This window comes from Otolemur garnettii, unplaced genomic scaffold (assembly GCF_000181295.1).
Source record: "Otolemur garnettii isolate 467f Iridium unplaced genomic scaffold, OtoGar3 scaffold00024, whole genome shotgun sequence".
NCBI lineage: Eukaryota > Metazoa > Chordata > Mammalia > Primates > Galagidae > Otolemur > Otolemur garnettii.
The window spans coordinates 12,587,470-12,599,112 of NW_003852419.1; the positions used below are offsets into that span (position 1 = coordinate 12,587,470).

Here is an 11,643-nt window from a genome sequence, read left to right on the forward strand (position 1 = left end):
CTGCAACCAAAAAATAGCCGGGCGTTGTGGCAGGGGCCCGTGGTCCCAGCTACCTGGGAGGCTAAGGCAGGAGATTCGCTTGAGTCTAGGAGCTGGAGGTTGCTGTGAGCTGTGATGCCACGACACTCTATCCAGGGGTACAACTTGAGGCTCCTGTCTCAAAAAAAAAAAAAAAAGAATTAAGGGATAAAAAAGAATAATGAAGGGGTAATATGGACCACTCTTCACTAAAGCATAGAAGTTAAAATAATTTAAATGATATGAGACTGGAATAAAGAGAAATCAATCAATTTTAAGAAGCTGATGATGAATAGACCTGAATGACAAATTTGATAATAATGGGATCTTTAACTAGTAAGCTCTAAAGCAATTTATCTATTTGGGGGGAAAAGTTATTACTTCATGTTATATACTTAAAGTCTTTGAATTAATGAGGTAAATATTTTAAAACTATTAAATAACTGGAGAAATATATAGGCAACTGTTTAACTGCTCAAGTTGGAGAAAGGCCTTTCTAAACAGAATCATTTCATAAGGGATAACATTGATTTAACTATATAAATGTTAAAACGTTCTATATAATGCATTCTCCCCCCACAAGCAAAACCACAGACTAACCACAGACTAGCAAAAGTATAAGTAACAAGAAGAATAGACTCTGCATTTGTTCTTGAAATATAAAGACCCCTAAGAAATCCATCGAATAGACAAAGAACATAAATAACAGACAAAAATGGAAACATGCTGGCCTAGAGACATGTGAAAATATTAAATCATTAATAATTAACACAAATTTTAAAATAACATTTTTAATTTGTCAAAGTTATTAACATGTACCTGGTGTTGGCAAGGATTTAGTGGCTGAGTACCCTCAAACTTTGCTGGTAGAGGAAGATTAATGGGTATGGTCTGCTAGTCTAGAAATCTGGCAATATTGATCCATCTTGGAATTTACCCCAAAGAAATCACTGGGAGTATAAAGCAAGAGCTGATTCATTGAGTAACTTGCCAATGCTGAATAAAACCAAACAGAATAAACCTTGAAACCACCTAACCATCCCTGGGGGTTTAAATAAAATATGGTATGTTTGTGTAATGAAGTATATACAATCATAAATTATGTTTTAGGTGATTAATAATCTATTTTAAGTGGGGGAAGTTTACAGTCTACTTTGGGGAGAGTAGATTTGTGGTGGGAACAAAACCATTGGCACCCTAAAAGTTCACTGAAAAATCACTGCCATGAGGCAGGTTATTAATAGGAAAAAAGACATATACACTTACTTAACATGCATACCTGGGAGCCTTAGAATAAAGATACAGGGGAAAGTGTTCATTTTTATGTTTAGGTTCTGAAAAGCACGGACAGCCATGTAGAAATATGACTGGACAAAAGGGTACAATCTAATGCTAACAGGCTGAGTGCGGAACCCGGCAAGGCCTGTATGTCTAGATTCTTCTTGACCTCTCCAGCTGCATTCCTTCCTTCTGGGTGCAAAGTCAAGGGCCTCTCTGGAATAAGGGGGCTTATGACCTATACCAAATAAGGCGGCAGCTCAGATAATTTCTTTATGGCCAGGTTTTACAGAGAATAATATTAGGACTTATGGTAGGATTTTGGGAAATGGGGTTCTGATTTCTAGACCCCCCTCGGGTTAGAGGGAGTCTAGTTTCTATGGCCTCAGGAGAGAATGAGACTGAGAGATGGGACTAGAGAAGATCAGGGAAAAACTTTTGCTTCTGAAACCTTCATTTGGGGGTACTGTTTTCTGAGCCCCATCATTGGTTTTGGTGAGTTTTTTGTTTGTTTGTTTGTTTTACTTTAAAAGTGTATTTTTGTGTAGGAAATATCTTAGAAGGATATCCCCAAATGTTAGTTATCTCTAGATGGTAAATTGATGGGCAATTTTTAAAATTGCCCATTTATACTTTAAGATTATTTTATTTTATATATATATATATATATATATATATCTTCCAAAATAAAATAATGAAAAAGAAGACAAAAAGATAAGTGTAGAGGTTCCACTAGACAAAGGTTTATGATGTCCCACCAGCACTTTAGGACTTTAGGACATTTCATAATCCTTGTACAATGACCTGTCTTTGGTTTTGAGTCTGAGAAAATGCTGTACATAATACAGGTCCTTTGTGTTTAGAAGCAGTGGGAGCCTCCTTCTCCATGCATTATGCCTTCTCCTTCGTTATACCTGAAAGACAAAAAAACCTCATTAAATTAATATTTAGGTTTATGCTGTGCAGAGGAATAAAAAGCCCTATTTTCGATTTGCTTGAGGTTTAGCAATTAAAGCATTAGAGCCAAGCTTTCTGTAAGAAAAGCAGAAACCAAAACCTGTATTGATAAAGGAGGGATCCCAGCTGGTTTAGAGCATGTTGTTTCCAGAAGGGCAGGCTGTTTAAGCCGCGCCTCAGTGGGTGGGCAAGGGTGGTAGGAGGGGAGTGGGAGGCGCAGAGCCTAGGGAGGGGTGGCACTAGAGTGGGAAGTTAATCTGTGGGTAGTGGTCTCCATGGAATTGCGGGACTAGGGAGCTGGAAAAGTCCATGGCTCATGACATGTCAAGGTTGCCAATATTTTCATCACCAAAGAACCTATTTCATAATCCTTTTTCTGCAGAAACAAATATTTTGAAAGATTTTAGCCACAAAATAGCCATTAACTAATAGTCACCTTAGCACCCTTTTGTTAATCATGCAAATAATGCTCATATTTGCCAACATGAGCTTCTGATCAGACTAAATTATGCTGAAAATACTAGTAGTTCTTTCAGCTACAAGGAAAGAAACATGTGAGCTCCTGGGGCTGGTGGCTTTCTGGAAGCCTGGGACCCTAACCTTGCATGTTCCACAGTGAGGAAGAGCAGCCAACACCACACCCCAAAAGAGTTGTTTGACTTTGAATCCCAATTCTGCTTCCCTCTACTTGACTCTGGGCAAACTATTTATTCTCCCTGAGGCTGAATTTCTTCTCCCTTGTCCCACAGCAAAAAATGCACATACACATGGATCACTACCTCCTGAATTCATTAAGACAGTTCTGTTGAACAGTATGTGGAACCATCAGGGACACGATAAGATTAATTTCCATCCCCATTTTCTAGGCTTTCAAAAAGTAGTGCCAGAGGTAAGATTCAAACTCAGCTTTTGGCTCCCTCAGTAGAGCTCTTCCCACTGAGAAATTATCTCTTTTAATGATCTGTTTTGACTTAACTTTTTTCTGAAGGAACTAGATGAGCTGCTTAATTGGTAGAATTCTCCAGATTCTTCATTTCTTTCCATCCTTGGTTAACAAAGTTTTAATCAGTTCTAAAAGCAGAAATAGGTAAAACTCTGGAACTTTCTCTTACAACACTCAAAGCTGTTTATCCTGTTAAACTTAATTATTTTAGCAGATTTAGGCATTTTTCCCCTAAGCAAATATGTTTTTACCTCAAATGGAAGAATCCTGCAGTGTCCCCCTCGCCATCCTTTATTCATTCTGTTTACAAATAAATCTGCAACAAAGCAGGCTTCAACTAATTATTTTTACTAGCCATATTTTCTATATCCCGTTCTAACAATTTCTCTCTCTTTTTTCTTTCCAAAACTTACCTTAACATTGAATGAATAGTTCTAGTAGGAAGTAGAGTATGAAATCTTTGCACTCTGAGAGAATATTTTTCTGTGAAATGTTTGTAGGTAGGGTGAGATCCTCTCTCTTTCTACAAATCCCCAATGCTTGGCAAACAGGCAAATTACTATAATCTGAAATGAATACTTGAAAAACAGAAACAGTTGAGCATCATCCGCCTCATTGGTTTTATAGCAAATGAACATACTGGGTTCGTAGCTCCTGTTGAGTCATCTGGCGTCAGAGACAGAAAGGACCTTGGGGATGACCCAGACCAGGAAGAACTCCAAGATAACCTTCCAGTTCTAACCAAATTCCGCATTAAAGTCTGTGGATGGAGAGTGGATGTAACAATACCTCTTTTTTTGATATGAACTTAATGATGGGTTGTTAACCCAAAATAGCCACAGTTTTCCAAATAGGAAATAATTCTTGAGAAATAATTATTTCAGGTATTTACTGTTTTCTGTAGAAAATCTCCTATTTATCCTGGCATCACATTCATCTATGCCTTTTTAAGGAATCATGTAACTATTTAGAATGTTTGAGGTTGGCATTATACCATCTGGGCGATTTTTGTCAGAAAACTTTTGTGTAGATGAAGTCTAAGGATTGATGGCCTTTATTTTTGTGGTTATCCACCTAGACATATTAACATTTTAAAAATCAGTCCAGAGGTGCACATCTGAAGTTAAAGGACAAAATAATTACTGTCCTCCTAAGCTTCATGCGTGAGGAAATAACGAGAAAGGAGAATGTCTGCCTCAAGCCATGAACAGCAAGTTCTTTGGCATATTTGTACCACCAGCAATTTTTTATGTCAAATAGATTGCTCAGGTTCAGAGTTAAAACGTAAGTATCTTCCAAAGCTTATACCTAACTAGCTTCTCCCCAGATATTTTTATTCTTTTGACATATATTTTAACACCTCTTCATAATAATATCCAAAGAGATGAATCACCGGAGTTGATACTTCCGCCCTTTGAGAGAAGAATCCTGTATTGCTACAGATGGTTGCATAATCTGCCCTTCATCCTTACCAAAAACAAGCCCTTCCCCTTGTCCCCCTCTCCTCACAGCTGCCAGAACTCTGGCCAGCTGGATGGTGCAGCTACCCCAGAACTGCTGCCTCCAATATCCATCTACGTTGAGAGATCTCTCCTCTTCTGCCGGCACAAATATTAGGGTTGTCATTGGGTGTATTCCAACCCCCACATTCCTGCTGCGTGATTCACCACTCTTTCTGTCCTGAACCCGGATGCCATTTCTTCTTCACCGCTGCTCCAGGTCCTACTCTGGCACGCTCTGTGGAGTTCAGTGTGGCTCCCTGTCTTTGCATTTCCTTGCTACTTGTGTGCAGTCTGAGTATGCTGCCTTAGATTCGCCTCTTGGTCTTTCATATGTATCTCCATGAGATTCAAAGTTCTCAAGACAAAGATGAAGATTTCAGTATTTTCTCAGGTATAACGCCACTGAACCCTTAGCCTCAGCAAGTCTCTTCTGCTTTCTTCCAAATGAAGATCACAGTCTCTGCCTTAGCTTATTCCAGGGTATTGTGGGTTATCAAGCCATTTAGCATACGTAAAGAGCCTGTGTAAACTGTGAGGAGCTACATCAATGGCATTGAGGTTATTACAGTTCATTAAAAATGTTTGATTTCTATAGAACCAGAGGAGTGTCCTTGCTGCCCTCTATGAAATAGTTCAAGCTTTGTGCCTATGGCTTACCATATGATGCATCATGCAACTAAAACAGAAAAACCTTGTCCGTTATTTAGCTATAGGAAAACATAACTCGTTTTTAGAAACATTTCTGAGTAACATTGGTATAGTGAAGATTTATGACATTTTTAGTTAAAAAGAAGTTATTTCTGAATATATATGTGTGTGTGTGTATATAGAGATATTTATATACCACACCATTCAAGGAGCACCCAGTGTGAGTATTACCATGTGTATATCTATAAATATATATACACACACACACATTTTTAATGTATATATACACACACACATTTAAAATGCCTAGATGATATATCAGCATGCTAGCAGGAAGTTGTAGTTAAATTTTTTATAGTTATCTGTATTTCTAAACCTCTCTACAATAAATCTATACTAGTTTTATAATTTGACAGAATCAAATGTTTGACTAGTTTACCTCTGAGGATATTATCTTCTCCTGAAACACTATTAAATAATAAGCAAAGTTTTGAAATTTTAGAACTTTACAAAATTAAAAATACTGTAACAGGTTTTTCTCATGCTCACAGTAGTTGGCTAAAATGTTTTGTGATTCTCTCCTGTCACAACGAAGCAAGTTAACTTACCCGTGCCTAGTCTGAATTTAGCAAATTATGTAGAATGTACTGAAATATAAACAGATACCAATAATGCAACTCATCAGAATATTTTTGTATCTATTTTATTGCTTACTTTCTAGTTTTGGACACTATGTGGAAATGCTCTGACTGCAAAAAGAGGGATATTTGGCAAAACAGGGGATCTTCAGACCATCCTTTGCCTTGCATGTGCCAAAGAAGATATCACCTACTCTGGTGCTTTAAATGGCGACATCTATGTCTGGAAAGGGCTCAATTTAGTCCGCACCATTCAAGGAGCACACAGTGTGAGTATCACCATGTGGAATTCCGGGGATGACGATCAAATAAGACCACAACTCCTGTATATTTTTCCCGTTGCTTCAGAATCAGAGGACTCTGCTGAACACTCCCAAAAACTTATGAAGATTTCCCAAACTATGTTTGCTAACCTAAAGGAAAATACATTTCAAAAACATCATAACTTAATCAGCCTTCCTCTTAACTGTTGATTGGCTGATTAGTGTTATTCATTGAGAGTCACTTGACAGAAGACCAGAACTGTTTCATCATCAGCTTCATCTTACAGATCAGCCCTTCTCAGACTTCACTGTGCCTGTGAATTTCCAGGGGGCCATGTTCAAATGCAGATTCTGTCTCAGTAGGTCTGGGTTGACGTCACTGTTGCTGGTCAGTCAGTGGCCCATACTTTGAATAGGAAGGGTGTAGACAACTACTTACGTAGGTTGGTAAAGTAGATTTCCCTCAGGTGCAGGGTGTCACCTTCACATCAGAGTCACGAGCTCTTAAAATGCAAACAGACCACTGACAATCTTCTAAATTCTGATCTGCTCCATAAGAACAAGGCAGATGTCTAGCACTCTGCTCTTTTGTTTGACACACATGAAAATGGTTACACGAGGCTCAGCATCCGTAGCTCAGTGGTTACAGTGCCAGCCACATGCACTAAGGCTTGCAGGTTTGAACCTGGCCAGGGCCAGCTGAGCAACAACAACAACTGCAACAAAAAAATAGCCAAGTATTGTAGTGGGCACCTGTAGTCCCAGCTACTTGGGAGGCTGAAGCAAGAGAATCGCTTAAGCCCAAGAGTTTGAGGTTGCTGTGAGCAGTGACACCACAGAACTCTACCGAGAGTGACATAGTGACACTCCATCTCAAAAAAGAAAAAGAAAAAGAAAAAGAAAATGGTTACATTGTTATAGCTGCAATTGACAAAATGGAAAAGTCCAAGAGCTCAGGGAGACGATGTAGAAGGTAAAGCCTAGTGTAGTGAATGGAAATTGGGTTGAGATAATAATACTGGAAACCTGACAGGCCTTTAGGTTATTGCCGCCAACTGATTTCCTTCCTACTAACATGAAGACAGGTTTAAGCAACTCTTGGCAAAAGAGCTGTGCAATTTTAGATTTTTCATTGTCTTGTATGTTGCAGACCAATTTTCTTGGCTTCACTAATTACCAAATAGCTCTCAAAACAATCAAAAGGTCAATACTTGTCCTCATTCATAAAAGCACCTGCCTTAGTAACCTAATTTCTTTCTACACCGGTTCTTATGTCAACATTATGTTCTCGTGGCCTGTTAGAACACGCCAAACATGACTTTTCCCTATGGAAGAACATCTTTAAATTATGAAGATGCTTCACATGTGAAAAAGCATCTTCCGATGCTTAACAAGCTAACAAATGCTGGGTAGCCTTTCAATTAGGTTCAGGCGAAGCCTTCTTGTGCTAAATGAGAAGGGTCTCAGGACTTTTGCACCTATAAAGGTGTTGATGTTCTTAGCTCTTATATTTTTACTTGATTACTTTGTGCAGCAACTTACACGAAACACACCCAGAGTTGTCTTTTCTCTGTGAGAATCAGTTGTCACATGAAAGGATTTATGACTTCCATATCTGCTTTAACCAAGGTATTCCTGGTTTCATTTTACATCCCCCCCCCCATCAGTTTAATAATGGCAAAGGAGCACATGAACTTGTTTGCTTTGGTAGTAATTGTGATCATGTTTAAATTCAGCTGAGATAAAGATTATTATAAATGACTATTGGGTCGATTGTCAGTATTTCAACAGAGAACAAAGGGTTTGTTTTTAGTTTTGTTTTGCTATGATTTTTAATCATCAAGATTCAGCTGTACTGACTAGAATGGTTGCAGCACTGAGCCTTGCCTACTTTAATCCCCAGGCTGGAATCTTCAGCATGTACACCTGTGAAGAAGGCTTTGCCACTGGTGGGCGAGATGGGTGTATACGACTGTGGGACACGGATTTCAAACCAATCACCAAAATTGATCTCAGGGAGACAGAGCAAGGATACAAAGGTAACACATGTAATAAAATCTCCACATAACTCAGAGTACGAAATATGATGTGGAGTTGTATGTTGATATTTGTTTCTCTACACTCCACCTTACTTTATAAAGGATTGCAGGCAATTTACATAAATATATTGAAAGCAAATCAAAAGTATGTTAAAAACAAACGGATACCCTTTTCCCTAATTCGCACAAAAGTGTCTGTATGAACCAGCAAGGCTGTAGCAAAGATAAACAACATATGGTAAAACAACTGAGGTTTCCTGGGAGATGAGATTTTAGTGACAAAACTGAGAAGTTCTGGGAATCTGGTCACCCTAAATGTGACTGTACCCAGCCTTTGTAAAAAAAAAAAAAAAATGAGAGGAGAAATGAGACAAAGATTATTTTTGAAAAATAGCTTTAAAGTAATAGCTAACACAGGAGTAGGGATTAGGAGTGTGGGCTCAGAGTCAGGGGGGCTGGGTTCCAATCCCAATTCTACCATGAGGAATTTGAGACCTTGGTCAAATTTCTTAACATCTCTGGGCCTCTATTTCCTGGTCTACAAATGGAGGTAATATTAGCACCAGCCTCCTAGAGTTGTTTGAGGATTAAATGTACTTGCAGAGGCTAGGTGTGGTGGTTCACACCTGTAAACCTAGCATACTGGGAGGTGGAGGTAGGTGGATCATCTGAGCTCAAGAGTTTGAGACCAGCCTGAACAGGAGTGAGGAACCTCCCACACTAAAAGTAGAAAAACTAGCCAGGCATGGTGCCAGATGCCTATAGTCACAGCTACTCAAGAAGCTGAAATAGGAGATCACTTGAGCCCCATAGTGAGAGGTTACTGAGAGCTGCGATGTCATGACATTCTATCCAGGATGACAGAATGAGATTCCATCTCAAAAACAGAAGGATTTCATCCTTGCAAAGTGCTTAGGATAAGTGCTGACCAGCACTTAATAAACGTTAGTATTATCCCAATAAATAGAGTGTGTCTATCAGAATACAGAGCAGATTATTTACATCTTTTTAAATTCTCTTGATAAGCTTGTTTTTTTATGAATAGAGAATTTGAGGCTCAGAAATTAAAGTGGGAAATGTAAGTAGGAAAGATAAGAGAGGCCCAGCTATGGTAGGATGGGGAGTTCTGTTCACTTACCACGGAGAGGCCTCAGGCCTGGCTCTGGGCTCCTGTGGTCAGAGCTGAGGGAGGGATACTCAGTTCCGTGAGTCACAGGTCCACAGATGGAAACTTACCACTGTAAAGTGAAGGGGACTCTTTCCTCGTGCTGAGATAGGTGAGACATTTCCTGAGCATCTCCCTAGAGGAGGACCCTGTGACATAAGCCCAGAGTCCTCCAAAGGCCTGAAGTGACCTATTACTCATCGAGAGTCCCTCAGGAAGTCCCTCGACACAGTCTGGTTGATGGTGATGTTGCCATAGAGGCTGTTCCATGGGCCAAATCCTGTGGCCGTGCATGGTGCTTTCTACCCGCCTTAGGGAAATTTCAGAGGACTGAGAGAAAAAAAGTGGGAACTGTGTGCCCTTCAGGCATCCTCCTTAAATAGTGTTTTCAACCAAACTTAAAACTTGAGCAACAGGGAAATGTGCTGTAGAGTGTACTTTCTATTTGTACCTGGAGGCCAGCTTCTTTATATACCTGTGAAATATAAAAAATACACTTACAGTTAGCTAAACAGGAGACTGGTCCGTTATCTTCTTATGGGAGCTCAGGATCCTGATGTGGATGTTTTTGAATACCAGGCACAGAGGTTGTCAGCAGAGGGAGCTGTAGAATTTGGTGTCCACCTCAATGCCTCAACAAGGAAATGATTAAGACCTTAAGCTCTCCGAGGACTTAGAGTGTGGGCCAGTGAAACTTTATCCAGAAAAATATTTCAAATGTGTACAAGCACCTATAAGAGCAATGTGTTTAAAAAAAGTCATACAGACAAACATACAGTCATACAGACAGTCATACATGTTTGATTTTGAACCATGAAACCAGGAGCAAAGCAACTTGCTGGATGAGATTAGATTATAAAACGGGCTAAATGTTGTGGAAATCAACCTGAAAAGATGATTCCTCTTTGACAGTTACTTCATTCACCCAAAAAGTAGACCTCAAAATTAAGGTATAAATTGCAAAACATGGAGATCAGGGCAGAAGCTCTGGCTAGTTTACCTTGCTATATTTTCCTGCCTGACAGTGAGTCATTGACCCTGGCTCTCTTAGGAGAGTTCAGAGTCATTTCTGAAGGAGCATCTATACAACCCAGGTTTGTATTGATTGCACCAACCCCATGACCACCTCCCATGCCCAATCTTATGTCAGTCTCAGATTCCCACACACTCCCCCTTGCTAAGAAACAGAGCAGGTCTGGGTGGTAGAGCAGTGCATAGGTAGAACCTCAAAGAAGGCTGCACGTTGCAGGACATTACCTGTAGTGCCTGGGAGTGGTATTTGTCAGGGGAGAGATTAGCATGCATGTTAGATGGCTGATTGTGGTATTACTTCCGCCTATAGCTGATGATGGGACTGTAGCCTGCATTCACAGGACTGAACTGTGCTTTTAAGAATGGTAGAGACCAGGTGGTGCCCATAGCTCAGTAGGTAGGACACCGACCACATACACCCAGGCTGGTGAGTTCAAGCCCAGCCCAAGCAAACTAAACAACAGATACAACTGCCAGCAAAAAAATAGCCGGGTGTCATGGCAGGAGCCTGTAATCCCAGCTACTTAGGAGGCTGAGGCAGGAGAATCACTTAAGCCCAAGAGTTGGAGGTTGCTGTGAGCTGTGTCACCGAGGATGACATAGTAAGACTCTGTCTCAAAAAATAGAATGGTAGAGACCATCCAGGCCCAGTGCCTCACACTTGTAATCCTAGCACTCTGAGAGGCTGAGGTGGGAGGATCCCTTGAGCTCAGGAGTTCAACACCAGCCTAAGTAAAAGTGAGACCCCCATCTCTACTAAAAAATAGAAATATTAGCCAGTTGTGGTGGGTGTCTATAATCCCGGCTGCCTGGGAGGCTGAGGCAAGAGGATCATTTGAGCCCAGGAGTGTGAGGTTGCTGTGAGCCAGGCTGATGCCACAGCACTCTAGCCTGGGCAACAGAGTGATACCATGTTCTGGTTCAAGCCCCAGGGAGTCATGAGAAGGGTGGGGGTCAGGAGGAGCTCCTAAGTGAGTGGAGGGGGACTGCTCAGCATGCAGCCCCATAGCCCCACCTATTCTTTAGACTAGACTCCTTCATTTTGGAATCACTACTCACTAATAGAATCTTAACTTCAAACAGATGTCAATATATCTTTTTTTAACTTCTCATGCTAGACAGTATCTGTGAAATCATGGGTTTAATATACTTTTTTAAAA

General features: G+C 40.2%; 1 protein-coding gene across 1 annotated transcript in view; it reads left to right on the forward strand.

Moving 5' to 3' along the window:
* EML6 (echinoderm microtubule associated protein like 6) overlaps positions 1-11,643 on the forward strand; it is a 293,843-nt gene that overhangs the window by 137,134 nt on the left and 145,066 nt on the right. The window contains exons 5-6 of the mRNA XM_003787924.3: positions 6,068-6,253; positions 8,151-8,286. Of these exons, the coding sequence (XP_003787972.1) occupies positions 6,068-6,253; positions 8,151-8,286 (322 nt within the window). The remainder of the gene's footprint in view (positions 1-6,067; positions 6,254-8,150; positions 8,287-11,643) is intronic.